General features: G+C 39.2%; 1 protein-coding gene across 1 annotated transcript; it reads left to right on the top strand.

Moving 5' to 3' along the window:
* Positions 1-11,256: 11,256 nt before the first annotated feature.
* On the top strand, positions 11,257-11,910 carry LOC147488296 (disease resistance protein RGA2-like). Its single transcript, XM_086574338.1, has one exon. The coding sequence runs from the start codon at positions 11,257-11,259 to the stop codon at positions 11,908-11,910; it is 654 nt and encodes a 217-aa protein (XP_086430464.1).
* Positions 11,911-17,868: the final 5,958 nt, after the last annotated feature.

The following is a 17,868-nucleotide window of genomic DNA, read 5'->3' as shown; positions in this document are numbered from 1 at the left end:
GACCTTGTTCTGGGCTTATGCACCTCAAGTGAGGTCCACCAGCTGATTTTCAGAATAACTTGTTATTAACCAAGCAATAACGGCGTGCCTGATATGGAATTTGCTTGGCCTTGGCACACTCTTATGGGAGTGTACCGTGTTGGATGTACTCTATAATGGGCCGCATCCATGTTTGACTCATCTGATCTTCAGATAGTGGGCACAGGTCGCTGACCTCTAGGACGTGTTCCACTTGGTAAGCAGGTCAGTCAACTACTTCAATGAGTAATTGCCTAGGGGCGCAGTTCGGTGTTTGAGTAGCCAGGTAAGCTAAATTGTCTGCGTGATGGTTCTCGTTGCGCAAAAAATGATGTATGGTGACTTTCTTAAAAGAAGGAAGTAACTGATAAACAACTTGAAGGTACTTAGAAAGGTTACCGTCATGGGTAGTGTACTCTTTAGCAATCTGGCGAACAACCAGTTATGAGTCACTAAAGACTTGAAGCTCATGTACATCGAGCTGTAACACCATTCGAAGCCCCATAATTAGTGCCTCGTACTCCACCTCATTGTTGGAGGTCACGAAGTCGATGCGAACTGATTTCTCCATCATTGCTCCATCTAGTGACACTAAGACAACTCTGATTCCACTTCCTCCGGGGTTGCTAGAGCCATCCACAAAGAGAGACCAGATGGTCTTGTCATTTTTCTTTGAGGGTGAGATATCTGTTTCTGGTTCCCAATTTAGGTCATCGACAAGGAAATCTGCAACGACCTGTCCTTTCTGAGAGGTACGGGGGACAAACTCGATGTGGTGTTCCCCGAGTTCTTCGACCCATACTGCCATGCGAGTTGTCTTGTTCTCCTTATGAAGGATTTTCTTCAACGGGAGGTCGGTGAGTACTTTGATTGGATGCGCTTGAAAATAAGGCCTGAACTTTCTTGCAGAATATAATAATGCGAGTACTGCTCTTTCGATGTAAGAGTAGCTCTTTTCGGCTGGAGTTAATGTCTTACTTGTGAAATAAATCGGTTTTTCGGAGTTGTTATCCTCCTTGAAGAGAACCGAACTGATAGCAAAGTCTGAGATTGCTAGATAAAGCCCCAGCATTTCCCCATCTGTTGGTTTGGCTAGGACAGGAGGTGTTGTCAGATATTCTTTGAGGGTGGAGAACGCTTGGTGACACTGATCGTTCCATGAGAACTGCTCACCTATTTTAAGAAGTTGTAGGAACGGTCGGCACTTGTCAGACACCTTTGAAATGAATCGGTTGAGTGCTGCAACCATTCCTGACAGCTTCTGTATTTGCTTCTTTGTTTGTGGATCAGGCATGTCCAAGAACGCTCGGATTTGGTATGGGTTAGCCTCGATCCCGCGCTGTGATACCTAGTAGCCCAAAAACTTCTCGGAGGACACCCCAAAAAGACATTTTTCGGGATTCAGCTTCATTCGAGTTCGGCGTAACCTGGAGAACGCTTGCTCAAGGTGAGTGAGGTGGTCGCCTGATTTTTTGCTCTTGACGACCATGTCGTTGATATAGACTTCTATGGTATCCCCTAGCATGTCCTGGAACATGTCAGTGACCAGCCATTGATAAGTCGCTCCAGCGTTCTTGAGACCGAACGGGAGGACGTTGTAGCAATAAATTCCCTGCTCAGTAATGAAGGACATCTTCTCTTGATCTTCTTCGGCGAGTGGTATTTGGTTGTACCCACTATATGCATCCATGAAGGATAGGAGCTCGTGGCCACAGGTTTGGTCCACAAGTCGGTTAATTCTAGGTAAAGGAAAGTTGTCTTTAGGTGTTTCTTGGTTGACATTAGTGAAGTCAACGCAAAGGCGAACTGTGCCATTTTTCTTTGGAACTGCTACTATGTTAGCGATCCAGTTAGGGTAATCGACTTTTTGGATGAAACCGACTTGTTTGAGTTTGTCGACTTCATCGTTGATTGCTTTTTGAAACCGCAGTGATAGTCTCCTAGGGTCGCTATCGAACTGGTCGAGCATTAGGGTTGACATTTAGTCTATGATATGCAACATTAGGATCTATACCCAGCACATCAATATACGACCAAGCGAAAACATCTTTATTCATGGATAAAAAGTTTACAAGCTGGGCCTTGAGTGTAGGATCAAGGTTAGCCCCTACATAGACGAATTTAGGATCGTCTTCAGTTCCTAAATTCACTTTCTGCCTTTCTTTAGCTTGTATTGTGGCTTATGGTGGTTGAGCGTCCTCTGGGAGACTGCGTCCTGTAGATGCTTTGTTGATCTGATGAGTAATGGGAGTAGGCATAGGAACTGAAGCGTCTTCTGTGGTTACGACAACAGGGTCTAGTGCGACCTCTGTGGTTATAACAACAGAGGCTGGAGTATTCTTCTGAGGCTGTATTGGTTGTATGAGACATGGTGGGGCAATCTCTGGGATCCTAACAGGTGGAGTAACGACTGCTGGAGCAACTTCTGGGGTCCTAACTGGTAGATCAATAGCTGCTTGAGCGACTTTTGGGTATGTTCAGACGAATAGACCTTCTTGCTGGTGCCCCCAGTGTTCTGTTTTAAGCTTTGGCCCTGACCTCAACAACCAAATCTTTGGCCATTGTGTAGCTGGTGGGCTCGTTCCTTGTGTTGATGTGTGATTCAGTGGTCTTGTTCGCTGAGAGGATTTGGTTACAATGATAAGCCTCGAGCTGATTGCTTCGAAGCTCCATTATGCCCCTAGGGCCTGGGAAGCGAAGAACTTGATGCAGTGTTGACGGTATGGCTTGCATCTGATGAATCCAACGTCGTCCTAGGATGGTATTGTAGGACGACTTTATGTCCAGGACATTGAAATGCGTATTGAAGCTGACTTTGTCTTCTCTAGATCCCACAGAGACTGGGAGTATGTTGTCACCAATTAGGTCGGCTCTAGAGCCGTTGAACCCGCAGAGAGGAGCGATTAGATCTATGAAGACTGATTTGGGCATGTTCATCTCTTGGATGATATGGTAGAACAAAATGTCACACGAGCTACCAGGGTCGATCAGAACACGCTTGACTGTCCAGTCACTGATTTTGACATGGACTACCAGTGCGTCATTGTGCGGGAGGCAAACCTTGTTAAGGTCGCCCTCCGTAAAAGTGATATCACCTGAACTGCGACTAGAACTGCGTGGAGTAGGTGCGGCTTGGGAGGAGAAATGATAAACTTCTTGAAGGGGGCCTACGCTCCTTCTTTTCTCTCTAGACGATGTTACTGAATCATCTGGAAACATGATCATATGAATGATTCTTTCATTGTTGCGATCGGACGAATGCTGACGTCGCTCATAACGGGAACTGTCTCTAGGATGTCCTCTGCTACTGGAGCGAGCTTGGACGTTGTAGCGATCATGGCGAGGTAGAGATCGACTTCGTTCCCTGCGGGCCATGAGCTTATGGCACAGATTGCCGTAAGCTATATTGGTGTATTGTTTGATATGTCCCGATTTGATGAAGTCCTGGAGGTAATGCTTTAGCCCCCAGCACGCATCGGTTTCGTGACACATTGCTCGGTGAAAATCGCAGTAAGGCTTGTCAGGGCGATCGGCTGGCTGTTAGACGTTAGGTCGGTAATACGCAGCTCGCTTGATCTTGTCCAGTATGTAACTGGGAGATCGTATGAGGACAGTGAACTCTCAATTTTTGTTTGTTTTGTTCCCCAATTTTGTTCCCGCTGGGTCCGACTTTTTTTGGCGTGGGACATCGTCGGAGATCCCTGCTACTTCCTGTTCTTCTGTTAGGCCGTGACGTTTCAAGCTTTCTTGTAACTTAATGTACTTGTCGACTCGAGCGTATAGCTCGGATAGCGTTTCTGAACGCGCTCTTTCATCGATGACTGGAGAGATCGGTTGCGACTCGACAAAGGTGGAGAATGCCAGTGTGGCAAAGGATTCTTTGAGACCACTCTCTATGCATAACAGTTCAGCTTTGAATCGACCTAGGAATTGGCGAATGGTTTCATCTTCGCCAAATGACAATTTGGGAAAGAGTGAATCAAGATCAGCTTTCTTACGTCTGTTGTGGACGTACTGACTAGCAAACAGGTTGGTGAGTTGTTCAAATGTCTTTATCGAGTCTGGCTTGAGTGAAAAGAACCAATCGAGAGCGCCATCTTTGAGACTGGCGGGAAACAATCGACAATGAAGATGATCAAACTCCGGTGCACTATAGAGTGCAAGGCTTTGAATGTAGTGAGCTACGTGATGACCAGGATACGTGCTTCCGCCATACATTGGAAAACGTGGCTGGATGAAATCTGGAGGAGAAGTTCTATTAAGCACGCCCATAGTGAGCGGGGGCGTCGCGGTATGTCTTCAAAGATATTTTAGATGATCCGGGTGGCGTCCTTCTTGACGCACTTTGATCGATCCGTTGTAATGATTCGTTAATATGTTGATTAACCTCGTTGATGCCGCCCCTCGCTAATGTAGCAGTGGATTATAGCGTGATCTACTTCTTGCTTGCCGTATGGGCGTTCTCTGCCGAGCAAGGTGATTTGCTCATTCATTGTTCAATTTCTCGGGCCGGCTAAACCACGGATTTGAGCGAGGAGGCTTGCCATGCTTCGTGGGCTTGAGAATTTTGGTTTTGGTTTTAGGATTTGTTAGGTGGTTTCTCAAGAAATCGAGACCACAGACGGCGCCAATGTAAATGTGCATTTTAGTTTACCTTTACACACAAGGAGGGAGAGGAAATGGGATGGAATATGTTAAAGACCGAGTTCGTTGATGAGCGAACTACCTACGTATCTTCTCTTGATTCTGGGAGGAGAGAAGAATCAGGTATGACGTAGTTCATATGGGAGGTATTTATAGATGGTGAAAGTAAATCTTTACTTAACACGTGTAAAGAGCGACACAAGTGTAAGGTGGAGATTATGAAGGCGTGTGAGACTTGTGTTTGTAGGCCTGCTGTAATGATGAAGATTAGTAGCAGGGGTTAGTAGCTTGCGGTAGTGGTTAGTAGCTTGTGGTAGTGATTTGTGTAAGTGCAGTTTTGGTAATGATTGCTTCTAGAAGATATGCTAAGTCATGTTATAGAACGATCTGAGTAGTGATACGATCTGTTTTAGAGCGATCTCGTAGCTCGTGTACGCGAGCTAGTGACGTAGGTCGGAGAAGTAAGTCAGAGGTCGGTGTGGTATTTCCACCATGTTGAGCACATGCTTGATATTTCTGAATGAGAATATCACTCCCTCACAACCGAGATGTGGTGAGATCGGGGTTCTTGAAGGACATGAGACACTCCATCCCTCCATACATTACCAAAGTCATAACAGTTTCCGTAAGTACTGAGCTACTAGTTAAGGTTGGAAAGAAAAAATAAAATAAAAAACAGTTAAAGTAGAAGCTTGAAAAGAATGCCCAAAGTTGAGAAAAGCATGTCACGGAGGAAGATTCAAGCTAAAATGTTAGTCCTCATAGCTTTGTTATGTCCCATTGCTAGTGCCTATCCTTGGAAAGAACTTGTCACAATAAAGTTGAAAGTATTATAGCTTGTATTGTACAAGTACTTACAAAATCTCACCTTGCTATATATGCATGCAGAAATATACACGCGGTGATAGGTAATAATAGGTTATTGTCCTGTGAAGCACATTTAACTTAAAAATTGTCTATGGCTTATCAACTATCAATAGCTGTGTGTCCTTACCGCAATAAAAGGTGTTGTCCCCTAGTCAGAAAAAAAAATATCGCCAAAGAAAGCCCGCAATAAATCCCAATGGTGTCGTTAGTCCGAATTCAGGTGAAAATCTAAATGATAATAGCAATCTAGGTGCAACACATTAAGCTCGATGTTTACTATTCCTTCTTTTGGAACTTAGCGGCAGTCTATGCAAAACACTCCCTAAAGAACTAATATACACATACCACCCTTTAAACTCGAACCACTTTCCCAAAGATACATGCTTTTCAAAAGGATAACCAAGAAACTTTAACAAATAAATCACTCTATCATTAAAGCTCGAAAAATTGAGTGAATTAAGTTCATCTTCCCAACCTATGTTATGGAATCTTGTTATATCCAGGTAGGAGGTATAGGGCAGCCTAAGGTATAAAAGGTTAAATCGATAAAAAGAAGAGGACAAACAAAATTACCCTGCCAAAAACAAAAGCTAAGTAGATTTCAGTATTTTCTGTCACAGTCCATTTATAACTTGTGCTATTTAAGAAACATTATACAAAAACAAATCAAGTATGGTTTGAACTAGATTCCCGGGTTAGGTAAATGAGAATATCCTCATTACCAAGCATTTTTCCAGGTTGCTCGGGTGTTTAACGCATTCTTTAAGTCACATTATCAGTCATAAGATTACTAATTGCAACACAACGACGCTAGCAACTATATTCTAGCACCACCATTCCCACACATTACTAGTTCTTGGACAGAAAATTTAAATCATTCCAACACTAATCTTGTTAAATTTTTGTTACTAATTAAAAGATCTTGGTGGATTTGAACCACCATCATCTTTGGATGTCTCCAAAGTGCTCTGCCATTTGAGCTAAAGATCTACCAACTAAAAAAACATCAAAGAAAACAATCTCAACTTTGCAAATAAGTAAAAACTCTATAAAATTCACTCACGGGCATTTGATCAAGCACATACTGTGTTCCCTATATATGTCCAAAATCCATGTGGTGTTACTTTGTGCCACTTCATATTCATATCCAAGTTCATGTGAGTACAGTACAAATGCTTTCCCCAAATAAGACTCTAATGCCCATCTTGATAAGGAACTCCAGGGTATAACACAACCAGTAGAGATGAAACAACCATTACAAATGAGAGCACTAAAACAAAATAAGTCACCTGAATTAACAAACTTACTGTTGCACCTTATGAAGTGTGTTTGAAAGCTTGAAATCAAAAAATGGTTTTACTTACGATGAAGAGTCTGAAGACTTACTGTCAAAAAACTTACTATCGCACCTACGATGAAGAGTTTGAAGACAACCTTAGTGGTGCTCCAAAAGAAGTCGGAGTTGGGAAGTTTTATTTGTCACCTGTTGAGATGGAGATGAGAAGAGAGTTGGGAAAGATGAGTGCATAGTGGTTTTTTGAGTTTTTTCTTCAATACTGAAACTATCCCTGCTAGAATTCTTTGGGTCCAAAAAATAGATCTCATACGTTGGATAATTCACAATTGGACAGTTAGGATTTGGCGTTAGATTGGAGTCACAATAGATGGAGTTCGTTAACAAGCCCAAACATTTTATCTTTTAAGTGTCTTGTACTTCTTAGTTAAATTCGAGCCTAATGTAGATACATTATGTCCTTAAGATAGATTTTCCCCCTCACACTGCCTTGAAGATTGATAAAAAACTGTCTCCCAAGATATAACGGATTTCCTTCTATGGAAAGCTAGCACTTCAATTCTATAGAATCAGCGAACACAACATAGTATTTGACTAAGAACAGAGGAAGAAGAGAAAGATCAAAACTTTGTGTGATATGGTGTCTTTCTCTCCAAATTCATCCACTATTTATAGGTGAGTGGTACCTCTTCGAAACAACACAGTTACTCTTGGGAAAAAGTAAGCAACTCTTTGAAAAGTCACATGTTTCGAAAGGGCATACTATTTCGGCATAAAGCACTGTTTCGAACCAATGCCTATTTCAAAAAGTCACATATTTTCAGCATAATACACTGTTTCGAACCTGTGCACATTTCAAAAGTTTGCCACCTTTCGGCATAATGCACTGTTTCGAACCAGTGCACCATTTCGAAAAGGTTTTTCCAAGAGAAACCCATTTCATCTCAAGTGTGGTAAATTGGGAGACAAATTAACAATTTCAAGTGGGGTAACTTGGGAGACAAATTAACAAATCCATATTTTTAACAAAAGAAACTTGTGAACGTCCTAAAGAGCATGCGTGCGAGTGGTGAAGTGAGAAACTCTGGGAGACCCAGCAACGGAAACAAAGGCCTTTTCATGTCCTAACCAACTCATCACCACTTGGAGTATACTTGGGGAGATTTATAGCTTGAAGGAGATGAGCATGTGGACCTTTGTTGAGCTCTTGTGAGAGCAAGTTCCTGCTATGCCTCAGACATAGTGAAAGATGGTGCATGCAGGTGAGGGAGTAGACAAGACTTTGTAAAACAGACATAGCGTCGTCATCTCGGAGAAGTTGCACAATATCATTGTCGGTTGTTGTCCTCACACAGTCATATGCCCCATGGACTAAGGACATGGAGGCAGGCGAAAAACTTGCCGAGGTCGTCTTTCTTGTCCGCAGATGAAAACTCGTCAACTTGGTGACACCAATAATAGTCCACACTCAACAGTCTACGCTCTTCTTCAGAAAGTGGGACAAGGTCCTCCTCCCCCTCCTCGTCTGTAGAGGCAAATCTCAGGCAATGTCTTGCTCCTCCTCCACAATGACCTCTTACTTCTCCTCCTCCTTCACTGGAAGCCAGGCAAGGAATTGAGAGTAGACAGTGCCGCCCGACTCGAGGCCCTTAGTCCTTTGACTCTAGTGCGCAACATTATCAGATACGTATGGAAATATAGACAATGGTGAGAGAATGACCTTAACAAACGATTTACTACAACAAATAGCCGGATCGGCAAAAACTGCAGGCAATTTGATAGCTTTATCCATGTGACTTGGCCGTGAAACACCAAATCCAGCGCTTAAGCCAACTATGATGTGTGTTATAACATAGCTCTATCTAAGTACATGCATGGTGTAGGATTTCTAAAAGTATTCAAAGATTGCTTCTATTCACATTGAAGACTACCTTTTATTGCATTCTTGATAAACAATATAGACTACTAATTACAGACATATTTAAAGATTGTTTTTATTCACATTGAAAACTACCTTTTATTGCATTCTTAATAATAGATGGAGAATTAGTAGTGAATATTAGACTGCCTCAAGCGACACCTCCACCTTTTAAAAGATCGGTTATATATATTAGATTCTTTATAGTCTCATTTATAATTTCTTATTAGCACGAGGAACCATGTATAAAAAAGACTTGGACCTCTACTCTTGAATGATCTCTACTAATTGTGGGGCAAGGTACACAGAATTGATGAGCTAATATCTCTCCCAAAAAGGTTAATGTTGTGTAATGAAGTGGAGACATTGTAACCATGAAGGCATTAGGCATGTACTTTGGCAATTCTCAGCCAATATGTTTTGACGTATCGTCGTCTCGTTCATTGACAATAGTACAGGGGTACAGCTAGGGTATAAGATTCTAAGCACTCTCCTTCTATAATTAGACTTTTGATGCTAACGATAGCTACGTACCATGATGCTTGGTTTTTATTAAGGTGACGCACTCATGACAATATGCTATGTGACAGGTAATGGCATCTATCATTATATATAAAATCAAAGTTTATTCACCATGAATTCGCATGTGGCTTTTCAGTATGGGTGGATACAAATTTGATTGGATTTATCTATTTTCTCTATTAACAAAAATAGAATACCCTTTCAAAAAAACCAGCGCATAGTGATAATGCGAAGTTTTGGATCATGAGAAGAAGGGAATATGAGATTATGTGCTTGTGAAAAGTTGTTGTAGTTGAGGTTGTGGGGTTTAAGAGGTGCTGTTTATAAGTCGAAGTGAATATAGAAATGAATAAATCATTTGGCTTAAACAAAAGCATTCGATTCCTCCACAACAAAATCCTTGATTCCTCCACAGCAAAAAAGTTAGTGATAAATGAATAATTCATTTGGTTTGGATGGTTCACATTGCACATTCAAGTACAGTCTCGGATAAGGCGGTGGAATTGACTTAAAAAACTGTTGGATTTCCATTCGTCTTCACACTTTAAAATCTACCAGAGCAGTCTAAGCTTCTTGCATCTCCTTTCAATTCTTCTTTGTTGATTAAAAAAACAAAACAAAAAAAAAAACAATGGCTGAAGCGATACTTTCAACTCTCAAGGACCAGTTGACCTCACTCATTCTACAAGAACTTGAACAGGAGGTGAGGTTAGTGGTTGGGGTCCGTAAAGAATTAGAAAACCTTGACACTAAGCTCACTCTGGTCAAAGATGTGCTTGAAGATGCTGAAAAGAAGGAAATAAATGATAATGCAGTAAAGGTTTGGCTGGGACAGCTCAAGGATCTAATGTACGATGTGGAGGATGTTTTGGATGAATGGAACGCACGACATCTCATTTCTGGTAATGGCTCTCATGTTTCCAACACAGTGCGTTCCTACTTGTTATCTCTGTGTGCTTGTTTTAAACATCTTAGTGTATGCTAAGACATAGCTCAAAGGATTAAAGGCATAAAAGAAGGACTAGATATGATTGCTCTCAACAAGGATCAACTAAGCCTCGTTCAAAGTCACAGTCACAGTCACAGTCATAGACACAGTCACAGTCACGAGGAACCTTGACAACCCACTAGCTTTGTTGTGGATGTATCGAAGATATGCGGTTAGGATCTTGACAAACAAAGGATACTAAGCATGCTGCTATGTGAGACTAGTCAGCAAGTAACTCAGGTCTGTATACCTATCTTGTCAATAGTTGGAACTCGTGGATTCGGTTAGACATGTCTTGCGCAGCTAGTGTTTAACGAAGGAACTATATCGACCACATTTGAGCTGAAAATATGGGTTTGTGTTTATGATCCTTTTGATCTTGAAAGGGTTGCCAGAGAAATCATTGAACAAGCCACTGGAGGGAAACCACCAAATGTGGGTGGGTGGGAACCTCTGCATCACCGTTTGTGCAACTCAGTAAAAGGAAAACGGTTTTTGCTCGTGCTAGATGATGTTTGGACAAAAGATGCCAACCGGTGGGAGCTATTGAAACTACCTCTAGATGGTGGTGAGTGAGGTAGCAAGATCATCGTTACCACACGTGATGAGGCCGTTGCGCTGATGATCGACTCACTTTATATACACAGGCTTGCACAGTTGTCAGGTGATGATATTTGGCGCATATTCGGACAAATAGCTTTTAAGGGAAGATCAGAAAATGAGTGTGAAAGATTGTTGGAAATTGGACAAGAAATTGCAAAGAAATGCAAAGGTGTTCCACTAGCTGTCATGACATTAGCTAGTCAAATGTGATTCAAACGAACAATAGAAGATTGGATGGGTGTATTAGAAAGTGGCATTTGGGAAACACAAGAGGAAAGTTTCTTACTTGCTCTTTTTTTAAGCTATAATGTTTTGCCATCTGTTTTGAAATGATGTTTTATGTATTGTGCAATCTTTTGAAAAGACCATAACATAGAGAAGGACGAGCTGGTGAAGCTATGGATGGCTCAAGGCTTTCTCGGCTCTGATGGAGCAAGAGAGCTAGAGAGGCTTGGGGTGGAGTATTTTGATGCTCTGGTGATGCGTTCATTCTTCCAAGATTTTAAGAAAGACAAAGGTGGAAACATTTTTGAATGCAAGATGCATGATCTTGTACATGACTTTGCCGAGTTCCTTATAAAAACTGATTGCTCTGTTTTAGTGAATAATGACAAAATCAGTAGTCACAAGGTTCGTCATTTGATTGTTGATGATATAGAGAATCTCTCTATCTTTGAGGCGAAGAAACTATGCACATTGGTTGGAGTATCATTGAAGCCAGTACCTTCTGACTTACTATTCCACCAGTTGACGTGTCTTAGGGCTTTGGACTTGAGTTCTGACAAAACGTATAAGGGCTTTTACTTTGAAGTTCTTCCAAGTGAAGTGGATATGTTATTACATCTTCGGTACCTTGATTTGTCAGATACAAATCTCAGGGAATTGCCTGAGACAATGAGAAGTCTAGTTAATTTGCAAACATTGAAGCTTCAGGGTTGTCATAATATTTGCAAATTGCCGGAAGGAATTTGGGAACTTTCTAACCTAATACATAGGGAAGCTGAACGTACTTCAAGCCTAATTTATTATCCACGAGGCATTGAGCGATTGAGTTAGCTTCAAACATTAAGTAAGTTTGTTGTGAGTGATGGAAGCAAAGGGTTCGTGATTGGGGAGCTAAGAAATCTCAATTTTCTAAAATGAGGGCTAGCTATTAGGGGGTTAATGCATGTAAAAAATGTGAACGAGGCTAAGCAGGCATAATTGCACAAGAAGAAAAACATTTCAGAGTTGAAGTTGAATTTTGGAGACAAGGATTTATGGGAAGAAAATGAAGATGTAAGTGACGTCAGCGAAGAGTACATAGTAGGGATGGAAGGTGTTCTTGAAAATCTGGGACCACACAAAAGCAGCTTGGAAGAATTGGTAATACAAAGCTATGTTGGCTTCATGTTCCCTCCTTGGATGTTCTCAGTCCAATTTGTATTGTCCAATATTATCCACTTAAAACTTTTCCAGTGCCCAAATTTGAAGGTGTTGCCTGCTCTAGGCAAATTACAATTTCTTGAACAACTCCATCTACTAGATCTAATCAGGTGGTGAAACAGGTTGGTAGCGGATCTTTTGAGGATTGGAAATGATGCTTCAATGTCTTCGTTGTCATCACCAGTGGTGTTGTTTCCAAAATTAAGATTGCTTGAATTGAAAGGATTGCCAGAGTGGGAGGAGGAGCATGATGTTCCAACAACAAGTAATAACACTAATATCATGCCCCATCTCAATACCCTAACGATTAGTAATTGCCCAAAACTGAAGGTGGTACCACACTACCTGTTTCCTCTTCAGCTTGAAGGTATGAAATTATGGAAAGATGTAGGTGTTATTTCAATCTCATTAATGTCCATCACCCACAGTAGCAACCTCAAGTCTCTTGAAATTCTAGACTTTCCACATTCCTTTCTCCCCAATGGACTAAACCAACTCACGTCACTTCAAGAATTGTTTTTTGGAGAATGCCAATTCCTTGATTTCAAGCCAGAAGAGTTGAAACCACTCACCATGCTTCGTAATTTGCAAATCGGCATTTGCCCTATTATGAGTGAACGTAGTAGAGAGGACTCGAACATCTTAACACACATTCCCAACATTGTTATTAAAGTCGATACTAGTTCATTCAAAAGGTGAATTAGTTCTTTTGTGGAGAGTTCATTTATATGCATCCTCATCTATCAAAAATAGGTGCAATTATTATGTTTAATTTTAGGTATATGTTTGCTACATTTGGCTTTTGAACTCTTAACCTTTATAATATTTCATAGCACTTCATTGAACCATTGCATAATGCTTTAAAGTTTGTTCTTGTTCATTCGTAAATATTCACTTCTTTACAGAGGTTTCTGTTTCAATTTCATAGAACTTGGATTTGGAACTAATGAAAAAATTTGACAACGAATGTTTATAATGCAAGTCAAGTGACACCACCATAGGCACGACCTGATTGAAGAATGTTGTGGATGCTAAGCTGATTGCTGTCTATAGGAGTCTCAAGGTCAGCAAATCTGGAGTGCGGAAGAGGAACAAGAAGGCTTTAGGATCCTTGGTAGAAGTGATATTAAGGTCAATTATAGTTTTGTTACGCTAGTATCTCTTTGTTGAGTTTGATTTCTAAAGACCATTTCTAAATCTTAAATTTAAAATTGACTAGATTTTGGACTTAGGCATACGTCCGGGATCTATTAAATATTTTGTGTGTTGAAAGGACTTTACAAAATGTCTCAATCAAATTTTCGAATCAGAATATATTTTTATTAAAAATAAACCGAAATACGTTAATGAGCAGCGATTATGGTGCATATGTGCTTGGAAACTAAGGGATCAAATTGAGATAGCCTCTTCACTTTGTGGTTTAGGATATTAATCCATAATTTTCAAATGGAATTATCTTAAACTCGATCTAGCTTGTATAATAGTTTTCTTAGATTTATATGGTGATTTAACGGTAAATCATCACCGCTCAGCTTACATACTAATGTGTACAAATCACTAAAATATCTATCAAATAACTAAAACAGATTGATTGTTTCCATATCCTCAAAGAATACACTACTCCCACTTGAAATTTTTTATCACATGAACGTGTTCTACGATGAATTGATGAATATAAAAAAAATTATATTTCAAGAAAATGCGTTCACCTACTTAGAATACTTTCCCAATTATTTTCTCTTTTTCTAGGTGATTGTTTGTATACATGCAAAAATTCTTATTCAATTCCAACATGAATAACAGAGAATATCATGTCGTTCTATGTCTTTCCTCAATGTGAACATGTCAAAGTGTTAACATAAGATTGGGTGGGTAAAATGAGTAATGACCATTAATTTTTAGATTTGAACAATCTAATAATCAAATGAATGGAAGAAGAGTGTGCCTTTCAAATAACATTCTCTTTCCAAATTTGAAGCTTCTAACACACACCTTGAACTTACAATAAAATGCTTAAATATTTCATCTTATTCCACATTTTTCCTTATTTCTTATAGTAGATTTATCGATTTTTAATGTTTCTGCAAGCACATTGCAAAATAGAGTTTAGATGAAGAAATAGTACCACAAAGTTATTCCAATATTACACTAATGTTGAAAGGCTTAAGTTTGATGGTATCAATAAAGTGCCACAAAAATAAGTATAACAAAAATTCACACAAACACACTTCACTCTTTTGGACCAAAGAATTATCATCCATCAATTATTAGTAGAACACTCGTAAGAATTTTTAAGCTTCGATATATTTTACTCCAAAATTATTAAAATTTCTACAACCAAAAAATGTTTAGGTGGCTCTCTTTGCAACCAAAGTTTGTTGCGTATCAAATAAAGGTTGTTGAGCTATTGCAAGTTTAATTATAGTTCCATCGCTTTGAAATGCTCATCACAATGCAAAATCAATAATAACTTTCTTATGCAATACCAAGAGTAGCTCATATAAGACATCATATTATTATACAACTTGACAAGATCCTACTCTATGATGATATGGATATTCTATAAGCATCCACACCCATTTATGAAGTTAGAGGGGTGAAACATACTTGGTAGGATCCTACTCCAAGATATGGACATTCTATAAGCATCTTGACCTATATCTTTTAGCACTATCACATTTTTCTACACTCAGAATGGGCACAAATTTTGAAATTTTATTTTTAGCACTATCCCATCTTCCTGTACTCGGAAAAAAAAAACAAAACTTAGGAAACCAAAGGCATCTGCCTCGATTAGTTAAGTTAATCCTCGCTCCTGAATGAAGTGATTTCACTCACCGTATCTTATATTTGTTATAAGAGTCAGTTCCAATTTCTGTTCCAAGAGCTCAAATGAAATGTAAGAAGGTTGTATATATTCAGTTCAAAGAAAGTCAATGTAATGTTTATAAATGAAATTAGTTAAGTACATATACTTAAGGTTTTGCTTACCATTTGGGCCATAAAAGAATTAATTGTCCCAAATGCCAAATACAATTTTGCTTTTGAGTTCATTTGTGTTTCCCGATGATATCCGAATACAAAATCTAGATTGTTATAGTCAGCTCTCATTGTGATGGAAAAAGCTCTATGGATTCACATGTAAACATATTCTATTGCTCTATATACATTGAATAGAAAAACAACATCACATGCATAACCATACATTACATCTATCTGTCTTCCAAATATGACTATCGGTGATCGTTCGATCCTTTCATAGTGTTCTTAAACCGATAGGAACACAGTTCTCTACATTAATGAGAAATAACTTGGGAGAGTTTGCACCTTGACAATTGATCTCGTGTTAACTCTGGCATTTTCTAAATCGAGTGTTCGAGTGTATGTATGTTAGAGGTTATGTTTGGATGATTATTAGATATATCATTAGATTGTCTAAAGAAACAATGCCATACAAAGAAGCATAAATCAAATGTGCAAATAAAAGCACTCCTTCATAATAAGCCGGTGTTCTTTTCACAAGTCTAGACTTTCAATATGTATTATCATATTGTAGCTTGCATGTATTTGAAAATCAGAATGAGATCCAAGAAAGAAAAATGAAAAGGAAGAAAAGTGCATATGTTAAAAATGTGAGAGTGCGTGATGGGTATTCGGTCATTTACTCGGGAAGTATATTTGTCTACTTCTTAAGAAGTTAATAACCAACAACAAATGCAAATTCCAAGTATATAAAAGGGTTATGCGAACAACATTTTGAGTGTTCTAATTCGGTATATCTCACATAATCCTTAGAGAATGTGGGAACTGTCGGAAGCTGATTTTACACCCTATAATAAGTTATTAACTGAAGAATATGTCACACCCCGAATTTCGACAGAATTCGGAAAAACATTATTTGTTCTCGACTCTTCAATCTCTGAGGTGTGACACACTCTCCACTCCCAAAAACCCATAAACAGTTTAAACATACGGATAATAAAAACCCAATAAAAATTTTAACTTAAACAAAAGTCCTCTTCATTACAAAAATTAACAAATGAAAAATGCAAATAAATTTATCTCAACTGAAAATCTATATCACCTCAAAGGAAAACAAAGCCTATCTTGAAATGCAACGCTTAACGCAAAACCACAAGCAAGAACCAATCTTCTTCACCACTAAACTGTCAAGACTTATCAACTATGTTCATTTAATGAACACACCCGATAAGCAAACATGCAAATCGGGTCAGCATTATAAAAATGCTGGTGTGAGTAGCTATAAAACACAACATATATATATACATATACACAAACCATACGGCAGTTAGTTCCTCCACCAAGGCGCCTTAACTTTCAAAGAGTAATACAACATCCTTAAGTATATTAATTAAGGCAGGTAGTTCCTCCACTGAGGCGCCTTAACTTCCCACTAACCACACAACAAACTATAAGCATAATAAAAAGGCATTTAGTTCCTCCACGAGGCGCCTTAGAACTAAACTATAACCAGCCAAGCATATACAATCATCTATCTAAAGATATATCATTAACCAACATATTACCATAATTATATTAATTAAGGCTTTCTTTGTGTGTCCCTAAAATCGCGTCGTATCTATGTCTTACCTAGTTTCTCGGCTACCATAATCGCTTCCCCAACCGAACATGTACATCCACATGCCTCCCTTTACATAATGAACCACTCGCGGCGTAACTACCTGAGCGGGATGCGCGACACCGTAACCCTCACACGGAAGCCATTATGCAAAATCGCCACTATTAGGCATAAAATATCGCGGCCTCTCTCGTTCTATTTTGCGAACGGAATAATCTAGCCACTATTATTTTCGCCGTAGAAGGGCCATTCAGCTTTCTTGAAACGCCGGAAGGGCCAATCACATTACTTTACGCCCGAAGGCCATTCAGATTCACTAAAACGCCGGAAAGGGCCAATCACATTACTTACGCCCAAAGGCCATTCAAATTCACTGAAACGCCAGAAGGGCCAATCATATCACATACGCCCACACAGGGCAAATCACATGAGTTGTGGTAGTCAGGTTCTAGGATTTTCGTTACGTAATTTATTTCGGTGTCATACATTTATGACTCATAAACATTCCACTATATCACGTGCAGGTCAAATACCTTATTGCAATAAGCCACAATATTTAGAAATATCTTAATTATATCTCATAACCACTTTCATTCTTTCACGTTACAATATATTATTGCACTAAGCCACAATCCCGTGGGAAAATATCCACCAATACTATACTACCTCATAGTAGCATCTTACATATATAATAATGAAGTGTCTATATATATATATATATATATATATATCCCAACATATTATATAATGTCACAATATCAACGTCAAATCTTAATTAGATAATGACAACCAAATTATACAATCTTCCACATCATTTTAGCATTTGATTTGTCCATACAATTTAATATATAAAAACGTAACACAATTAAACAGTCAACAGTCCACAATCAAAGCCCAATATATATATGCTTTACACACTACTCACGTCAAATCTTAATTAGATAATGACAAACAACGTTATATAATTTCCGACAATATTTTATTACTAT

Source organism: Coptis chinensis, chromosome 7, assembly GCF_015680905.1.
Source record: "Coptis chinensis isolate HL-2020 chromosome 7, ASM1568090v1, whole genome shotgun sequence".
NCBI classification, from domain to species: domain Eukaryota; kingdom Viridiplantae; phylum Streptophyta; class Magnoliopsida; order Ranunculales; family Ranunculaceae; genus Coptis; species Coptis chinensis.
This window is presented reverse-complemented; position numbering and strand designations above follow the sequence as displayed.

Coding starts and splice junctions, on each gene's coding strand:
- LOC147488296 (XM_086574338.1), top strand. CDS start 11,257: ATGGCTCAAGGCTTTCTCGGCTCTGATGGAGCAAGAGAGCTAGAGAGG.